The sequence below is a fragment of the Botryllus schlosseri genome, chromosome 1 (genome assembly GCF_051294905.1).
Source record: "Botryllus schlosseri isolate E-star chromosome 1, Bs_hap1, whole genome shotgun sequence".
NCBI lineage: Eukaryota > Metazoa > Chordata > Ascidiacea > Stolidobranchia > Styelidae > Botryllus > Botryllus schlosseri.
In genome coordinates this window covers 10,885,848-10,906,622 of record NC_137236.1, presented here as the reverse complement: position 1 = coordinate 10,906,622, position 20,775 = coordinate 10,885,848, and the positions used below count along the sequence as shown (strand labels likewise).

Here is a 20,775-nt window from a genome sequence, read left to right as displayed (position 1 = left end):
GTAGGTAAATCTAGACGTGAGTTGTAGTGACATCTATAAAGAACTTTGTAATAACAAGGAGTTGCTGGAGCAGATTGTTTCTGGCGAAAAGTATGGAACGTGATATGCCATGGCTAGTATAAATACAATATATGTACAAAAACGCTTTTTCATGCTAATCTAATTTTTCGACTGTCCTTATTTTTTGGTCCATGTCGATGACAACCCTGCCTATATGCAATATATAATGTTTGTTGAACGGATTAGTATCCAAAATAATGCATAATACAAATAACCTAAAGGTATAACTGAACGTACCGTATTTTGAATGCGTTATTTGCATTTACACACGGTCGTGATGTGAAGAATTGATTTTCCGCTGAAATCGGAAAAACGTTTCCCCGCTTAATTCGGCCAAAAAGGAAGCAGAACCAAACTGGCCGAATGCAGGGAGTCGACCAATATAACATATTTGATCGCAACCTGGGTTCATCGTCTTACGCCCGTGTCAATTTTGTTCGCAATTTTTTAGTTTAAAAGCAACGATACCAAACAAATATGTCTGATGTCAAGATTTGTGAAGGTGAATCGCAAACTATTCGTTGTGAAGATGATACATTTTTGAATATCTCTTATGCGAATTATGGAAGATTATCCTCGTTTTCTTGGTAAGTATATCCGTCTCACGCGCTATATAAAAGTCATGTTGTACCCACAACGTGAGATCAGAATGTGATCGAACATAGTGAAATATAGCTGAACTGATTTGCTCGTATAAGAGGGTACCCATGTTTGCCGATAAATTACTTCACCAATGTAATTCATATGGAAGGTGTGCTTTAGACCACCTCGAAGTAAATTTATTAAAACCACGATATTGGTAACACATCGAATCGCAATGCCCGCAAGTAATCCGTGTTCAGCTTCTTTTAGCTGAATTCAGGGCATGGTATGGTATGGAATGGAATTAGAATCTTCCATACTCCATACCCGCCCAATCGTTCCATACCATACGTGACGATTTTCCATACCATACCAACATTCTTCCATACCATATTTGATACTTTTTCCATACTTTCGAAACTTGACCACCTCTCAACTGATATTCTATTTTTGCGTGTGGAAGTGGTCCGGCGTGTATATTCTAATTATTTTGGATGAAATTATTCATTTAAACAGTCCTGATGCACCAACGATATCCCCAGTTTCTTTATATCATATGTCGTCAGCGATGTAGGAATGTATGATGTAGGTCTATGTATCCTACAGGATTATTTGGAAATCACAACAGAATCTCACGACATGTAAATCTAATGTGGTAACGCACTGCTAGCATAACCTCATCTACAGAATTACATAAAACAAAGGTATTGTCAAATTATAAGGTAGGTTCCCAACCTTTATACCAGTGGTTCTCAACCTTTTTTAGACACGCCCTCCTTCATGATAGTGAAAAATTTCGCGCCCCCCTTATCGTCATATCACAAAATCTAACCGGGATGCTAGCAACCCCAACAGATTGTTTGATGGCATGGAAGGTTATGACTGTTGATGAGAGAATTCATAAATATGAAATTCGGTCTATATAGAGAGAAACGTGCGTGAATTGGTGGTAAATCGCGCAGTGCGCGAATTTTTTTTCAGTTAACCGCTTCTTCGCGCCCCCCTTCAGCTGCTTTCACGTCACCCAAGGGGGGAGGGCGCCCCCAGGTTGAGAACCACTGCTTTATACACTTTTAAATTGATCCTCCAATAACATTTCATAAGACTTTCTTTTGTAAAGACTTGCTGTTGGTGAAAGTTAAGACCCCCAGAATGAAACAGCACGCAATAAAATTAATGCGCAGTGAACTGATAACCGTACGCGCAATGTTGCGCCTCCTTAAAATAGATATGTGAGGTAAGCCCGCAAAAACTAGGAAGGGTTTGTAATTTTTCCAAATGTACCAAGGTAGCATCAATTTAAATGTGCCAATGCCGAATATATTGCATGAGTCAGATGAACTTCCTGGTGTTGACGAGCTAATGCGAATGGTAGATATAAAGCCACCATAACCCGCACTGTCGCATCCCCATCGGTTGGAAACACCTGCATTGGGATAGATCTTTAAATAAATTTTATATCACTACAATCATTTTGCGACAGCTAATCAAATGTCTATTTTTTCCACCAATCTGTGGGTCACACTCGTTAGCTTCATTAGCCAGACATGAAGGTGTCCGCTGTCCATTAGGCCTATATCAGAAATATCCATATTTCATGAAGTTACAATGCGTGTTGTAGGCCTACATATCGTAAAGTCGCTTCAAGACAAGCTACATATTTTAGAATTACAATGATGGTTCTGTCAAATAGATATTGCTTGACGATCATCCTCCCAAAGCGCAGAAAATTAACAAATTGATAAAAATATTCATGTTACTTCTACATTCTCAGAGTCTACGATTTTAAAACTACATTGGTTATTTACGTAGTGGAAGTTACGATAAGCGAAATGCAATTGTAACGCGACAGCGGTCGAATATCATTCATTTTCATGATATTTAAATCGGAATAATTTTGTCAATATTATTTCCATTCATAAGCGCGGCGCAAAACTTTGTTGTCTTCACATAGATGTCGACCGGGATGGGGGAGTCATGAATCACAATTTGAGATATGAACATAGACAATGAGCGATTTTCTGTGGTATGCAATCAATTTGACAAATGTAAAGTAGGATTATTGTCATGGTTCTGGCAAAACTGTCAAAGTATGGAAAAGTATGGAAGTATGGAAAACACATTCCATACCATACTTGGGAAATTTCCATACCATACCATATACTTGCACTCTTCCATATTCCATACCGAAATTTCGTCCCATACCATACCATACTTCCATACCATACCATACCCTGGCTGAATTGATGCTCTTGACTCGTCAACTCGAAATTCTACAATATTTGTGTTATCATCGTTTGATAACTTACTCAATATAAACTGGGATTTTCCCAAACATCTTCAATATTTGCGACTCGTTTCGTGAGATTATACCGCTGTATAGTTTCAAACTCATGCTCTCATACAATAAGGACGTAAACTATATGTGACCTGCTCCCGGAGAACAGTTGTCTCTGATGAATTTACATCTCTGTGTCTGATCTAAACTCGGAATAGGTTGCACATAATCGGATCTACTGTAATTGAATATTTACGGCAACACATCTGTCTTAAAAATTCAACGACGAATAATTTTGTCTGACTCTTTCTTTGTCGAACATGCTAATTACAAAAAGCGGGAATACGTGAATGATGTATGATCTTCTGAAGGTGCGGTTTTTCTTTCACGAGTACATGTGAAACGCCGAATAGCCTTGAGACAGTGAAAAAGGCCTGTCAAGATCGTTCTTCATGCCTTCTAAATGCGACGGATATCGAATTTGGTAGTTATTGCAATGATTCGAAAAGATATCTCAAAGTTGAATTCAACTGTCTTTCCCGAGGTGGGTTATAATGATAGATGCTATAATATACCTATTATTAGTATGTAAATAACATATTTTCACGTTGCCTAAAACGTGCTTTGAAACACATCATGTTAGCCGAGTACTTGTAGATATCGATATCCGATGATATCTATATATATGAATCACGAATTTGTATCAGACCGTAAAATCAACAAGGATAGAAGGATCATATGTTATGTAGAGTAACGGATTTTATTTCGAATACGGCGCGATCCACCCAGCATCTCGTAATTTCTAATACGTACCGTGACCGCAGTATTTTGCCAAAATGCAGGGATTGCTGTGCGTTTTATTTTAATCATGTTCAACAACGTCCCTATACCGACACGTGAGTCCGACATTGGGGGTATTATGTATAGCAGTGGTTCCTAAGCCTTTTAGTGCTTCCAAATCTAAGTTTCATCACTGTCTTGCTACTCAAGCCTTACACATCGCATACAATAGTTTTCGTGATATCACATTACGTTTATATGAACATGAACAAAACAGCGAAGCAGTGTGCTACCCAATAATTCCATGAAACATGAATTATATCACAATATAGTCATTGCTGCAATGTAATTCTAGTGAATCTATTTATTGCATTATGCGCTATGCATAGGCCTCTACTGCATCAATAGTTTCCAACCTTTTTAAGTCACAAACTACTAAATTGTAAAGAGCTCCCACCCCTTTAGTCAAATTGGCGCTCACCAATCTTACAAGACCACAACTTAGAAAACAATATGCGCCTTAAAATGGGACAGATTGCTGTGGCTTGAGATTAGACTGGGCTTCCCTATCTGTGGACCATAAAACACTTTATAAAATCAATATTTTCAAACATCTATCATCTCCACATCCACTCGCCGATAACTGCGTATACACCAGTTTTTTAATTAAATTGATGTTTTTTCAATATTTTCGGAGTTTTGAAAGTACCCAGCAAACACTCGATGTCCAGTTGACTTCCGGTGGAATTGCCGGCAGGACGTCCGGTAACTTACGGCTGTCACCTCCCTCGAGTGAGTTTGTCGACAACTATAGGGACGTCCTGTCTGCCCTCTGAGTACACCCGCAATGACGTGCTGTGGACATGAAGTGAACTATTTATTACCAGGGATTTCAAGATATCGTATAGATAAGCTATATGTATATAAATTATAAGTTATCGTTATATTGCAAGTTCTAAGTAAGCATTCTAAGTATGTTGCACGGCGACATTGCGACAACCCGTCTTCCCCATGAACATGTTAAAATCCATGTAGTTTATAATTGGTTTAGCGTTGGGGTATCATTAAATTAGGCTCATGTTAAAGTTGGGTTAACTTTAATGATTGTTCCTCGAATACCCTAATATTAAACTAATAATAAAGTCATACATTTTGACATGTTCACCGAAAGCCTCGACTAGTATCAATGGTTATTATGTTGTTGTGGACACAACACAAAATTACAACAAATACGATAATATCATATTATCGTAATATATATTATTAATATGCATGCCAGTCAATGGGATACTAATATTAATTAGCATAGGTGCAATAATAGTTTTCAGCCAAAAATTCAGCAATCTCGCATTCCGTAAAGTAACATCCTATAATACACTTTCAAATTATGTAGCTATATAAACCTAACCACTGGCTATAGGCTATATTACATTCATCGATGCTGCATCTGGTTTGCTGCATGGATCTTGCAGTCTTTGGAAATTCGTGTCAAACTTTTCATAGTATATACCGTACACACTACACATCAAACAGTAAGTTGGATTAACAACAACATGAAACCCACTGTGCTGCAAATCGAACTTCAATGATTGCATATAATTAAATATTATCATGATCATGCTCATCGTTATACTATAGTATTGATTACAAGTATACTGCATAAGTTTACGATTAGCAGCGGGTCGATTAGTTTCGTTCGTACATGATAAACCGCGGCGCAGACGTGCCACTAGAATCATAGTGAAATTCATTACGGTTATCGCAGTTAATGATGACCGAGGCTATTGCTGTTCAATAAATATAGCACGCAAATACCAAGCTTCCGTGCTCTCTGCCTTTCCAGTACTCATGACAGCGACAATATCAATAATAATCAATAGCAGGCACAATCCATCCACGCCGTTTAGTATCCTATTCTAAACTAAACCATTCCTGTGATAAATCCGTCACTCCACCATTACTACAAAACCTGTTCTGTCAAATTCAAATTGAATCACGCGCGAAAGCTCGCCAGACAGAAGAACGGAGTCTTTTGGTTTTATGGTTGAATGAATTTCAAGCAACAGGCGTGCTCGGCTCGACACTCGAGACTCGACAGGTATCGGAATACCTCATATGCATTATCGCTGGCCTCTTGCGCAGTGCGGCCTTAATTATCGATAATAGCCGGGCAGACTGAGTAGTTCCGTGATTGGAATAGTCATCACCATACCATTATTACGGTTGTCAAGTTTTCATGTCGGAAGATTTCACATGCATTGGGTATACGGTATATTTGAAATAATATATTTTGCCTTGATGTGGACATTTCGATCCAGTAATGTCACAATAAAATAGCTGTATATCCCTATAACGTACATTATATCTCTAACAATGTGCGACCGCGATCATCGATAGCCGGGCTTCTGAAGTTCCGCGCGATAGAAAGTCATCGCCATATCATCAATCAACATTCTCGTATTCACTCCGATAGATTACAAATGGTGAAATGTATCATGACAATCATGATTGTATTCAGAAAACTATTTTGCATTGATTGCACAATGCACACTTGAATTCATAGAAACGATTTCCAAGTAGGGACATTCTGACGAACTCCTGTGTAGGTGGCATCCAGGCATTACACCATTATGACATCCACTGGAATGGTCATTGGTGACTGGCACTGGAACATTCTAAAATTCACTCCCTCTGGTAGTCACCTGGAGTTACATACATTGACGTCCAATGTTGGGCATACTGAGCAAGTCCTCCGTAACTGAGGGTGGGAGGTGGGACGAGTGGGAACAATTGTGGACATACCAGTAACTCCACGGGATATCGGGTGTTTGCTGGGTAGTAGGGGGACATTGATTTTTTTAAATATGCCGAGGGGACCACAGTGTAAAAAAAGTTGGATGCTTATTATATCCGGTCACACCGTCGTAATAAATTGTCCGCGTATAGCAACCAACACAGTGGACTGAGAAACGGATGAAGTCAGCAAAAAAAAATTTGATATGTTTTTAATCAACATTCGTCACACGTTACGTATATTAATCGATGGCTCTCCTTGCGACCGCAACCGAAATTTACATCATTCGCATACTTTATGAACAGCTGATGAACAGTATTCATTAGTTAGTGATAAATGGATATGTGTTTCAGCTTCAACAGCCATATTTCCGTCGTCAAGCCATAAAACACCGATAACAGCATCAATCTTACCATCAAAGGCGTCGAAGATTACATCTATAGGACACCACGGTTACATCGAAAGTAAGTGGGTATGCAGAGAATAGAATAACCTATTATCGCTATGTTTTGCTGACAAAGAAAGCGTAATATGTGATGATTTCAGAGCTGGAATAAAGGCTGGTATCCAAGATGTGTCATTTTTGGGTCAAAACGATGATAACGGAGAAACATTTTATCGCGGTTTTCATCGTAAACGATAGTCATAGATACGAGGCATACACATAAATAATGATCGTCAATGGAAACGGATAATAAATTAAAACCCTATGTTTCGCCCTCATTGTTTATATGCGCCATTGATTAAAATTTAAACAAATAAACACGTAATTAAAATGCAGTGCAGAGAATTACTCAAAGTCTGTCGAAATGGTGAATTATCTCAATGCCTTTAACAGAGATAACCTAGTTCATTTTGGTCCGTTGCTCAATCCAATTGTTACGTGCAATGTGCAATTTAATGTAAATGTAGAATAGTAACCGTTACCCGCAATTAAAGTAGCTTAAAGGTCCATGAAAGGGTAGTTTTCACCTAAGTTGGCTGACAAGCTAGGACAAGGGTTCTCAAAGGGTGGGTCATGGCCCACTGGTGGGCCACAGATCATTTTGAGTTGGGCCACGGAGCTATTTAGAAAATTTCAGAATTAATGTCAGTTCAGTATATTTCTTATGTTATTCGCTAAAATAGATTCGTATTATCTGATTTTACGTTGGCTACATAAAGCTTTTCATCCGACTCTGATTAGACGTAGTGGCACGTATGAAGTCAGCATGTTCAAATCGAACACGTTAGGGAGAAACGGTGGCTTTTTCTACTGGCTATGACAACCTACGGCGTAGAGCAACTAAAATAATTTCAAGCGTATAATAAATAGAAGATAATGCTGAAGCATTCAATTATTCCGGCAGGGTCATATGTCGTATGCCGCTGAAAGGGGTATGCAATGACCTCGCAATGAAGTGCAATTGATGTACAGATTTACTGTACTTCGGCGGCCGCATTATTGCAAGCTAAAAATAGCCATAATTGCAAATTATTAGCAACTTCTGGCGGAGGTATACTGCACTACCGCAACGAACCTTAATGGATTGAGGATTTATCGGAGCGCATTAATCTTTGAAATCGGTTTAAAATGTCCGGCCTGGAAATCATTGTACATATGAACGAGTACAGGAATTGATTGTGTCATTGGATTGAATATTCTGACATCGCAACTTCAGTTGTTTTGGTACGAGACATACAACGTAGCCTACATCATGCATATTGAAAAATCTTTCTCCACTTCTCTGTTGTACCCAATTCACCAATGAATGTTCGATGCTGGCCCAGAATGATTATAGTATTCCCCGCAATAGTATCACCAAAGTCCCAATCACACAGTGCGGGGGATCTCATCATTGTGTTTCGCGACGCGAATGGAGCAGCGGACGAAAATAATCTACTTAGGAGTTTTAGCTTATGATCTACCAGGGCCGTAACTGCCGCACCCACATCCCCAATTGGGGGCGCTCGAAGGGCCCAGGGTCGTTTGTTGGATGATATTTATTCAACTTGAAAAAAATTTTCGCGCTTCGTGCGATTTCATATCCATGAAGATCGACATTTAAATATAATCAGTTAGAAGAAAATGCGCATATATTTGAGAAATAGGCATATCGGCGCTCTCCATGACCAATGACCACGCATTAAACAAGATTATGACTCTAAGATATCAGGTGGGCCACAGCATATTTTTAAACCGGAAAATGGGCCACGGCCAAGAAAGAGCTGAGAACCCCTGACCTAGGATATCTGAGCAAATCAGACAAGTAAAAATTACATTAACGATTGATCATGAATTAATCAATTCTTACATATTGCAGATATTACAGGTGTGATATTAATTGCCGATTTGCATATTGGCCCGATTCAAGCCCGAAAAATCATTCACCTTCGAGCTCAAGTCAAACTAGCCCCTCAGGATTAATTAATACGTTTTATTTTTGCCACAATTTCACTCGTACAGTGATGCAAGCTTCTCACAAAATTATTTCCACATTCGGAAATACAAAGTGAGAATCTAGAAAACAATTCAAGTGTAAGTGTAAGTATTGATAAACATAACCAAGTAAGTAGCACAAAGTACTAGTACTAGTCACTGTAGTACTGACCACCTCCGAGTAGGACTAACAATAGAAAGCTAAACGTTATACATACAGCAGTGTTGAGATCAAGTCACTGCCTTCGAGTCACGAGTCATCTCGAGTCATTGCACATTTTGACTCGAGTCAAGTCAAGTCAATCGATTTTCAAAGGTTACTCGAGTCAAGTCAAGTTGCTCGTTTTTCGGAGGTGACTCGAGTCAAGTCGAGTCAAGTCAAGTCAAGTCACGAGTCAAGTAACGATTCAAGTCTAATCGATTTTTCGAAGTATGATATATATATCGGCTTTTCAATTAGATAAAATAAAATGAAAGGGGCAAAAGAAAACAGGAAACAAAAAAAACATTGTGATAACCAGTTTTAGGCTCGTATTAAGCGTCTCCAACGTAGGCGGTCGTGGGCGTCTTCAAGCGACAGCCCGCGTTGCGCTAGGTCAGTCTCCATTGTCGAGCGCCATGTTTTTCGATTCCAGCCACCTCTGCGCCATGGCTCCGTGGGAATGTGATTGATGATGGCGGCGGCTGGTTGCTCGTCTTGATGCCGCACTAGATGGCCGATTAGGCGGAAGCGTCGTTCAGCTGCCTGTAGACGGCATGGGGCCGTTCCTGTGAGTTCTCGCAATGCATTCGTGGATATATGCTCCGGATGGTGAATGCCGAGTGCTTAGCGGAGGAGTGCGTCGTAGTTGGCGTTGAGCGTCTTAGTCAGCTTCTCTGTCAGCGTGAGTGCCTCTATTCCGTAGAGAAGAACCTGCTCGACAGTGGCACGGAAGATACGGGTCTTGAGCTGGGTTGAGGCACTTGAATGGAAGAGGCTATATGTAGCCGTCTTGCCGAGCCACAGGCCTTTGCTCGCCTCGCCATGAGCGCTTTTCCAGAGTCAGCGACGTCAATACCGAGGTACATAAAACTCGTTACATACTTGAGATCGATTTCTACCAGTTGAATCGGTGTCGCGTTCTTCGGTAGAGCTGGTATGAAGTATGAGGGATGATGGAAAGTTGTTACAATTTGCTAACTAGGTGAAGGACAGACGAATTGGCGTTTATCTTGAATCAAATGACGAATATAAAGTGGAATATACATGCAAAACGGTGTTGTATCGCTCACGCACACGTAGAACTGCTAATAAAATAGGCGAGTGACTGTATAGCTACATGCTACGGTCTGGCATTATCAGGATCAGCCAATATAGAGGATGGAATACGAATCCTCGAGAAGTTGAACAAATTTATGCGGTATAGGCTACAATACACTAACATCCCATCAACACATCCGTGAGAATATAAACGCATAAACTATATTCGTCCGATTTAAATCACACGAAAGTGTTGATAGTAAGTACTGCGCAATGTAAGCACTGAGCCGTATAAAAAACGAAAACAAAAAACGTTGCTATTAATTAGATTAATCTACGGCTGCCACGTCAACGTAAGCTGTGATCGTTTCGTTTCGGTCAATTTATTTGTGCTGTAACAATCGAGAATCAGTGAATCGTAGAATCACTCAATCAGTGAACGACTGGTTGCTCTACGACCGAGGTCGACTTCCGAATTCCCATACTTAAGTGTTGTAGGTTTATGTAGGCTACTCCTCGCCCCCTCATCCGTGCGCGCGGTGACTAATAAAATGCCTAGAAGTGGGCCGTGCTATAAGTCGGCAGTTACGGAATAAAATTGAAAATATCGGCCTGGTGTAAATGAGTCGAGAAACACCATGAATACCACAAACAACAACAACTGGCTGCACTCACAAGTGACACCGGCGTATCGCGAACAGACCGAACGTACATAGGAGGGTGATTTAATCGACATCTTTTACTAATAACTTGAAATTGACTCGTAAATTTAGCTCCGAGTCACGAGTCAATCCACAATTCTGAAAGGCCGAGTCAAGTCAAGTCATTTTTGCAAAGTGACTCGAGTCAAGTCAAGTCATAAGAAAAAGTTGACTCGAGTCATCCCAACACTGATATACAGTAAGAGGCATTAGATTACTCGACTAATTATATTCAATTTCTCCTTTCAGTAAATCCTGAAAATCGCAAAGTTCTACATATATTGCATTGACCGATATATAAGACGTTGCTAGGATAAATATTTGATTTAATCCATTGCTAGGTGACAATGATTCGATGAAGCCGGTAAAGCCTATATCGAAGTTCCCTGTATCAAGTTGAGTCGAAACCTGGTACAGCTCTTTGTGACGCAGACAGACTGCATAAATCCGAGTTTCAGATGGAAATACATTGCCCAAGCCACTGTACTAAACTTTATCAGCTGTTGATTTATACTTGAATGACTCGTTCATTTTACGGAAGTAAACGTTACCTTCTCAATATTCGTATAAATTTATGACTGCATTTCCAACCGTTATCGTTGTGGTGGCGACTTCGACATCAGTAAACGATTCTGTTGAATGGTGGCAAGTAGCCCATCATTCTGCCCTAGTGCCATTGGACATATGTGTATTGTGCTTATTTACTTTGCCAGCGACAGAGCCATTTAAGACGATCGAATATGATACCGCAACATATTTAGCCGTCCGTGACACAACAACAAGCAAGGACGGACGACCTGTATCTCAATACAATGGTTAGTGACCCAGTAAACTGAAAATATCGCAGTCGTATAATTATGACTTTCAATCCGTTTTTATAAGTCTAAGATACAGATTTGCATGACTCCTAAAAGTATTATCCTCATATCAGTTGACAAACAATACGCATGGACTGTTTTCATTCGACTTAGCAATATATGTCTATTTCAGAGGTTCTTAATCTTTTTTCCTTTCCCTTTTCGAAAATCGCCCGGGTCTGACGCCCACTCAGATTTAAAGGACGTTAGTAAAACAAAGGGTAAGAGTTCGAAGTTCGGTCGGTATTTTCTGGTTGAACATCACTATTAGAGGCAGAGGTGGTCAAAGTAGTCACCGTCGCTACTCAAGTAGAAGTAGAAGTGGTGATTCACAAGTAAGTAAGTAAGTAGGTATTCTACGCTTATTTTTGCCTACAAAACTGAAAACTGTCAAGTAGAATTAGAAGTACTCTAAAATCATAATTACTTAAAAAGTAGTCTGAGTATGCAAAATCTACTTGAAGTACTTCAAAAAGTAGAAGTACTTCGCTACTGACCATCTCTAATAAGAGATAGCTTGAATCGCGCCCGAGGACCACTCGACCAATTGCCACTATAATAAATGTAGGCTACGTGCTATTCAGGATCAAATCCAAGTTGTTATATCAACCATCGGGTACGGGCTCATATCATCAGGTTCGAGCACGGTGTACACATCCTGAATTCACTTCTGCCACTGGCAATACAAGGACGTTAGTTGTATTGGGTTTTGTTATGTTTATTGCTTTCTATGACTAGTAAATCAACTGAGATATTGGTAGAGAGATCTTTGCCAACATTGAATTTAGTATTTCATCCAATTATTGACTTTACCATGACTGCATTCCAAACAAAACCACCCATAAACCGTCTGCCGCCGGCGTGGGTATACTTCTGCCCACGCCGGTAAGAGGGAAGCGAACTGTAATAGAAACCACGATAGATCCCGTTCTAATCGTGTTAGGTCGTTGCTGTTCATTTATGCGAATAGATATTGTTTGTCGAAGTTCATTGACACCATATTATTTGATATATATTAAGAACCTGAATCGAGCATCAAGCACCGTATATAAATATTAGCGATCCTGTGAGCGTGAGGTCAAAGTTCGATTTCTGTATGTGAACCTCGAGTGTTTAGAGCAGTGGTTCTCAACCTTTTTTGACTCGCGCCCCCCTTAGAGATGGTCAAAAAAATCGCGCCCCCCCCCTGACCCCCCTTGCATTTATCGTCATGTCAAAAAGAGCACATCATCTAATACAGAGGTGGGCAACGTTTTTGATAATCATGGCCGCATTTCGATTACTTATGTGCGGCGTAGCGTAAGGCCGCATTCCAGGGCATAGCCGCAATGAACGATCTGGACACAAAATTCCTATGGTAAACTGTCCATATCCATTCCCGGTGAACTCCGGACTATTCTACTTTTCACAATGGCCTATTGTACGCAACGAAATCGCGAGTGGCAATGTTATGAATAGTTGCCGGGAGGTGCATATTGTCGCGCGGAGCGCGAAAATTTTTAAGGGCTGCGAACGAATTGTTATTTCTTGCCAATTCTCATTCCGGCTCAGATTGAGACGGGCGCTACTGCATTAAAATCAAAAAATGAAGTCTTGTTGAATTGCGCGGAGGGCGAAGAAAATTTCAAGATTAATTAAAATCTCTCGAAAATGCGGGAGTGAATTCGCAATTGCAATTTGCATGTCTACGGCCGCCAACATATAGCCTACTAATTGAATTAGGCGTCGAACGCCGCTCAAATTCCCTTCTACGGCCGCAGGCTGCCCACCCCTGATCTAATAGTATACATAAGGTATATCTTACGCCAATTTTGTATCGGCATTCCAGTTGTTGAGCCTTTTACATGACAAATTTCTCCAAACTTGTTTGAAAATAACAAAAAACATTGAACAAGACATCCATTAATTAATTTCAAGGTAGGTCACCCTGAGACTAATCCTGATGCTGGTCGTGAGTACAAAGCGCAAGGCGTCGTTCTGTCCTGCCAGGCTAAATTTGATCAGTTTTGGAAATTAATTAAATTGTGTTGATTTATAGCCTAATTGAGGGCGAAACCGGGCAACCTATGTTGCATCTAATTCTGTCTTAGGCAGTGCAGTTCGCAAGCTACTAACAAGAGCTGCCCAGCGCGCCAAGCTTTAGGCTACTGTCAAAGCTATCAAGCAATGAATGACTTACACGTGGGAATTGCTCTCTATATCTCCAAAGAATTTTAAAAATTTGCTCAAATCAAGTTGAAATCAGACTATACTCCGTTGAGCGCGGTTACTAGAGTTTGTATTTTGCAAGCTTTCTTGAATATGTAATAAATTTCATCTTCATTAATCGTCTTCTCATAATGGATGTGAAACACATGTTCGGACACGTACAATTTATACTGACTTTGTCAATTTCTCGCGCCCCCCCATAGTGACTTCGTCAATTTTTCGCGCCCCCCCCTGTGAGCCTTCCGCGCCCCCCAAGGGGGGCGCGCCCCCCAGGTTGAGAACCCCTGGTTTAGAGGTTCACGTTTACAAACAAACCTTGGTAGGTTCTGAAGTGAGAACCTTTTTCATATATTTCAATTTTCACTTCATAATAATATCTTTGGTTGAAATGTATTGCATTTTAACTGCGGGTCACCATATATGCATGGCGCTGGCAGCATAAAAAAATTAACACCACACGAGCATGCACCTTGACAATCTCTAAAAAATTACTTGTTATGTTACAAAAGTTTGCCCTAATATCTAGTGACTCTCTGCTGTGATCTTAACCAGCAATCACACAACATCAAGAGCGAAATACACCAAATGTAGGTGGTCAGCGAATGATTCTCCATCAGTCAATTCATGAAATGGTATCGTTTTCTGATAAAAAAAAAATAGCAGGCGTACGTGTACGGGTCAATCTTGATTTCATGTGTTTATTGTATCATAAAAACCGAATCGTGCCGTTGCGGTGTTGTCTACTACTGTATAACTTGATAATGGGTTAATATCGGTAGCAAGTATAGAAACCCGTTTTACACTCGGCGCATTTTCAACGTAGCACTACTCAGACGCCTACTACATTGTCCGGTCTGGCCTACACCGTTAAGGCGTAACCTTTTCCCTTGCAAGTCCCCGTCGAAAATGTTGGCAAAGCGACGGAAGATATTGATTTTATGGGGTTATTATATCATTTGATTGCCCCAGTTGGTACATTTGGCAACGTTTAAAGCAGTGGTTCTAACCTTTTTTCCTCCAGCCCCCCCTTTCAAAGATTATCGTGCTCCAGCGCCCCCCAACCTCATATTGTAAGGAATGTAATAAAGACAATGAGTAAGAGGGAGGGCCGTAACAGCACTTCATCAACTCCCCTAAAAACGATCGCCTTGCGCACCCATAGCGTGATAAACCAAACGTCTGAGGGCTTCGCCCCCAAGAACCCCGTAGCGTGATTTCGATGGTCAGCAAAGTTTGTGCGCCTGGTCGCCCTAGGTGCCAAATTTTTCTATATTGCATGAATGAATAGGTGGTAATTACATATATTTGTCGCTATAAACTTTTTATCCTCTCAGCCCACGTAATCTGATTCACCAGTAGCGCTGAGTGAGCTGTTTTATTGGATAATAAAGGGCACGTAATTGATAATTAAACATATTCGGGCGTGCCCGTAGGTACAATTAATTCGTTACCAGGGCCGTAACAGCACTTCGTTAGCCCCCCCAACAAAACGTTGGTCTTGGGCCCCCAAAGGGTGATAAACCATGCTTCCGGGTGGCTTCGCCCCAAGACCCCCATTTGGCTATCAGCTATTTGCTGATACTGGTCATCTACATTGGGTGTCCATTTACTGAGCCAGCTAATCTCGCCTAGACGCGCGACGCGCGAAAAATTTCACTAATTATTGATTGAATTGGTCAATATGATAGGGAATTCCATATATATTGATATCAATTTTTATCCTCTCTCTGCTCACTTAAACAGATTTACCGGTAGAGCTGAGTGATGTGTGATTGAAAAGGTAGGACCCCTCAATAATGATTATGCATCTTCGGGCGCATTCCCGTTGGCAGGAACGAAACGACACTTCGTCAGGCCCCCCGAAAAAACTTGGGTCTTGGGCTCTCATAGGGTTATAAACCGACCGCCCCCCATCACGTTGTTCGCTTTTGCCCCGAAATCAGCTGTACTGTTTAGCGAGCCAGTGTGAAGCGCGAAAATTTTCGATAATTCATGATAAATTCGGTCAATAAGATCGGGAATAGCATATATATTGCTATCAATTTCTTGTCCTCTCACCTCACGTTACCAGATTTACCGGTAGAGCTGAGTGAGGTGCAATGTTACCTCTAAGCTGCGCACGTGCGCAGTGCTGACACGGTCTCTGCGCACAGAAAATCTACGTTGCGCTTAAAAAATCCTAAGGTATGACCTTTTTTTAGTCGTTATGCACTGTTGTTCAAGGGTCTGCGCAGTGAGTTGGTGAGTGTGCGCAGACTCGTCAAAACGTAGAGGGAACATTGTGAGGTGTCTTGGCAACTGTAGGGCCCGTAACTAATAATTAAACATATTCGGGCGGGCGGACCCGTTGGTATGACTTCGTTGCATGATATTATTTCGTGACCTCCTGTCTGCTATATCAAAAAATATAGAATCGCGCAACAGGGATATCGCCCAACAGGGATATCTAGTTCTACATATCCCTGTCGCCCAATCGTACGAAACTAAAAGACGCACACGTTTTCAAATTGGTATTTCTTCACTGGCATATAATTTTCCCAGCCAGATGGAATTCGTCTTCTGAGGTTCCGATTGCCAAGACAAGAGCATTCGGTGCCAGGCATTTAGGTGCCCATGGACAATTAAACCTATATGTCTTTTGTAGGCTATATATAACGAAGTTTTCGGTGTTAATTCGCTCTGAAAACTCATTAAGGATATGTCCTACTACCTCATCATCTACTGCGAAGCCATTTTTCTCCAGCGCCCCCCATATCGCCCCCCTGAGCCCAGAGCCCCCCATATCGCCCCCTTCAAAATCGCCAGCGCCCCTTGGGGGGCGCTGGAGGCAAGGTTAAGAACCACTGGTTTAAAGCATCAATATGTACTTCAGCATTGCGACATTATGTGGCCCGAGTCGTCGCTAGGTATCACTTCACTGAAATGTAGGGTTGGAATTTGCATTATGACGTCAAGTAACGTCGTTAGGTTCGCGTTCGCGTTCACACAGAATCTTTCAGAAAGGTTTGCGCTCGCAGGAACCTGGACCTTTCAGAGGTCCACACTATCCCTAATAAATATGTTGCACCGTGCGAGTCATTGACCAATGACCACTCTCACAAAATGTACTATATGTTTTGTTCTAGCCGTCCTAAGCCATATATTTGTTTCTATCTGTAAATAGGTAGTGTCCATAAAAGTCCACACATGACTTTATATCTGATATTAGCTACATATAAGGTGTTCATAAGCTATGTGATAAGCCGCGTGACAAAAATATTCGCGACTACACATTTCGCGGACACGCGCGTTCCCGCTACCTGTCATATACACTGTCGTACATTTTGTTTTCTTCGTTGTAGACAGTTGTAATTTGTTTCAATGAATAGCGATGGTCAGATTCTATTTTTCTTGCTAAAATATCAATACTAGTTATGTCTACTCCGCTCAGGGTTGCATTTGAAAATAGGAAGAGAATTCTCGAGACCACCGTACCAGCTTCAAAGCCATGGATGATTACTCGTCACATAACGGGATATAAATCGGGTACTACTAGTGACATACCTTCATCGATTGTGACTGCTATGTTTGATGTCAAACTCTTAATAATTCGCAATATGCCACACAAATTCAGAATTTGACATATATGCAGTAAGTCTAGTCGTGATATGTCGCGGTAATTGATTCCGCGTCTTTCGCCAAGTTGTTTTTCGCAGTCATAGGCGATTGATCAATTAAAGAGTATGCAGTGACAACTCGTTTCAATACTTCTCCAAATTACATGTGTTATTTCCAAATTATTCGAATTCGATGTATACCTGAAGTAGTTTTGACGTATATAGAGAATGGCTATTGAGTGATCAACCAATATAAATATTATTTTGCAGATGCTTTATCGAGTCTGAGCCTGGAAGTAATAGTTGGAATCGTGGTCTGTGCCTTAGTAGTTAGTCTTCTGGTGGTTGCAATCATCATGTTGTACCGCAAGTAAGTAAACGTCATGCAAATTAAAATATGATGTCTTGTCGATGTAAATGTGTATTTTTGCATCACTGTGCATGACACACTAATCATATCAGTTAGGTTCAATTTATTTATAACTTCATCATCATTTCATAATAACACAATGTTGCGATATAGGTGAAACATAGGAAGGAGTCGATGCGACCTGAATGTAAATAACAGAGTTGAGTTCAGTCGTTCAGTCGTTGAGTCAAAGCAGGGAGTCCGCTAAAAGCTAACAGGAATTCCGCTGAAGTTCAAGACATACCTTCAACTCAGGGGCGGGCAACATACGGCACGCGGACAGTTTCCGGTCTTACATAATAATATGTGACCCGTGGTCACAGTGTCGCAATTCTCCACTGCATCATTATGTCAAATTATGATGACTGTAGGTTATTCTTCATAGTTATTTGTTTTCTTTGTGGCCGGCACGCATCCAGAGTTCAAAAAACTTGCTAATCGCAACTTTGATCGACCACGGATTTCCCTTTGACTTCAACAGCTATTGAAAGTACATTACGGTAATAAATTCTACGAACACTGTTTAATTCTCTATGCGTCAAAGTTAATGTTTACATTAATTACGATTAATCCTTGTAGAGGTGGTTGAATGCGCGCGTAATGTTTCAATTCAGTAATCCGGTCCGCCAAGTACTTCATTTTACCATATCCGGTCCGCCGCATGGAGAAGTTGCCCGCCTCTGCTTTAACTCGTAAACCTTGAAACGCCCTTCTTGGCCATCATTGGCAGCAGGCTATTTATTAGGTGGGATCAATAGTCAAATTGTAACTACACTGGTACTACGTCGTGTGCAGTATCGCACGCAGGGGAAGTTGGGCTTCGATATAGGAACCCCGTCCTTCTGAAATGTCGATCCTATCTGGAATGGTTATGAGTCCGTTGCAAATAGGCGATAGTTATTACGCTTTTGCGATACGATCGAGGAATGCGATGACACTTTCCACAGCGCACCATTCATTTCTAAACTGGTCTCTGAAATGCACGGGAGCAGTTGCAATATGAATTCATCATTGTTTTCGGTTTGTTTTCAAATAATACTGGATTACTATGTTCATTTAACACTCTGCTGATGCGCAGTGCATCTTGTTGACTAGCGTTCTAGAATAGATTAATTGATTAGATGTGTGGAATGTGGGAAGAAAATGTTTTACATTTATGTTTGTGTGACGCAGCGAAAAATTCTGGGGTAATGGATCTCCATTCAGGTTTCGAAACTTTGAGAAAAACATACATCTCAGTCTATTTGACAAATTCACACTACTATCGCCTATTCACAGACTGAACTGTGGATGCTAGTAGATCATAAAATGAGGGTAAACCTGCACGCTACAACTGTGTTATAACTGAGTGATGATTTTTCGTGCCAGCACGTAAATAGTAATTCAATATCAAGGAAAAACGAAGTAATATACGTCAGGCCCTGTAAATATCGAGACTAATAGGCCTAGATATCGAATACAATTGTAATCATATTAACAACGATAATATTAATTCTATAGAACGAGTAATGTTTGATTCGAACATTTAGACTCTCAGTGTGCTGTGCGATTTTGGCTTCTCCGAAATTATGCAAACATGAGCCGTCAATTTTGCAAACACGTTCTTCACTGATGTGACGCTTCAATATTATTTCATACATTTTGTTCGTTATTCTTACCCTTTATATAATATTAATGATACATTACATTATTTCTCAAGGCTGCTATTGTCAGGTTTTGGAAATCTCACTGATCATAAGCACCATGTAGTGATGTATCGTCCAAACATGATCCATGTTTCGTCCTCACGTGTGTCTATAGTTGTTGTGTACGAATAATCATATACTATTATTTATAGACGGTGCGTCAAGAAAAAAGTTATCAGGGAAGAAAGGCAAAACGAGATTTACGAAATGGAAGGAGCAGTAGACAGATGTATCGAGACAACTCCACCGGGGGACGACAGTGGTGCAGCTGAAAAAATGATGACGGAAAACATTCTTTACGGAACTCGTTGAACTTGTCGCATGAACTCGATATTTTCATAGTGCGAATTTTTTTCCACACGTCTTTGTATGCCGTCATCACATATAGTCTGTGCAGCAGACACGAACATGGATTCTAATTTAAAAAACTCAAAAACGAGTTGATTATTTTTACCGGATTTGGATATCGAATGCATTATGAAGAAGGTTTCGTCTTTTATATGAAATGCCAATGATTTCCAATCTTCCAGCTTCTTTTTATGAATATATCTCACAAAATCCCTAATTTGTAATGCTTACATGCATGTAAGCCTATAAGAGATGAGGTGCTTCATGGCAGCTGAGTCCTTCTGCATCTTTTGAACAACGTAGCAAATTTTATCAGTGATTGAACCGTGTAGGCAGGGATGTCAAACATCCGGCCCGCTAAGCGATTACATCCCCCGCGAATCCATTCTGGGAATATTGTGTACTGATTGAATTATCAAGCACGTTTTGAACTATAGTTCAGATTTTAATATGTAATGCTTCACGTGAATATCATCTTAAGATTCCGTACAGGCAAACGATTTTCGCATACTCAGTTTATGGACAGATAGAGCTAATGAGAAGCGCGTCACTATTGCATGTATAGGTTACATGCAGGATATAATATGTACGCATATTTATTTACGAGGATAATAAATTGTCTGTGATCTCTCCACTGTATAACTTCTGGCTCAAAAGTTTCCCGCCTTCCACAAAAACATGACTTTTGCTGGTATTTGGTGACGTTCGATGAAGTGACGATGGCAGTTTGTCTTTATTATTATCATGAAAAACATGTCGCTTTCGACCGATGATGTTGTTTTGCACCACGCGCAAGATAGTCTCAATGCAAATAAGGG

The 20,775-nt window shown here is 40.5% G+C and overlaps 1 protein-coding gene across 1 annotated transcript; it reads left to right on the top strand.

Moving 5' to 3' along the window:
• The first annotated feature begins 537 nt into the window (after nucleotides 1-537).
• LOC145438678 (uncharacterized) lies at nucleotides 538-20,239 on the top strand. Its single transcript, XM_080316029.1, has 6 exons — nucleotides 538-647; nucleotides 3,292-3,464; nucleotides 6,848-6,958; nucleotides 11,568-11,669; nucleotides 17,786-17,885; nucleotides 19,762-20,239. The coding sequence occupies exons 1-6, from the start codon at nucleotides 538-540 to the stop codon at nucleotides 19,919-19,921; spliced, it is 756 nt and encodes a 251-aa protein (XP_080172155.1). The 3' UTR covers nucleotides 19,922-20,239.
• The last annotated feature ends 536 nt before the right edge of the window (nucleotides 20,240-20,775 follow it).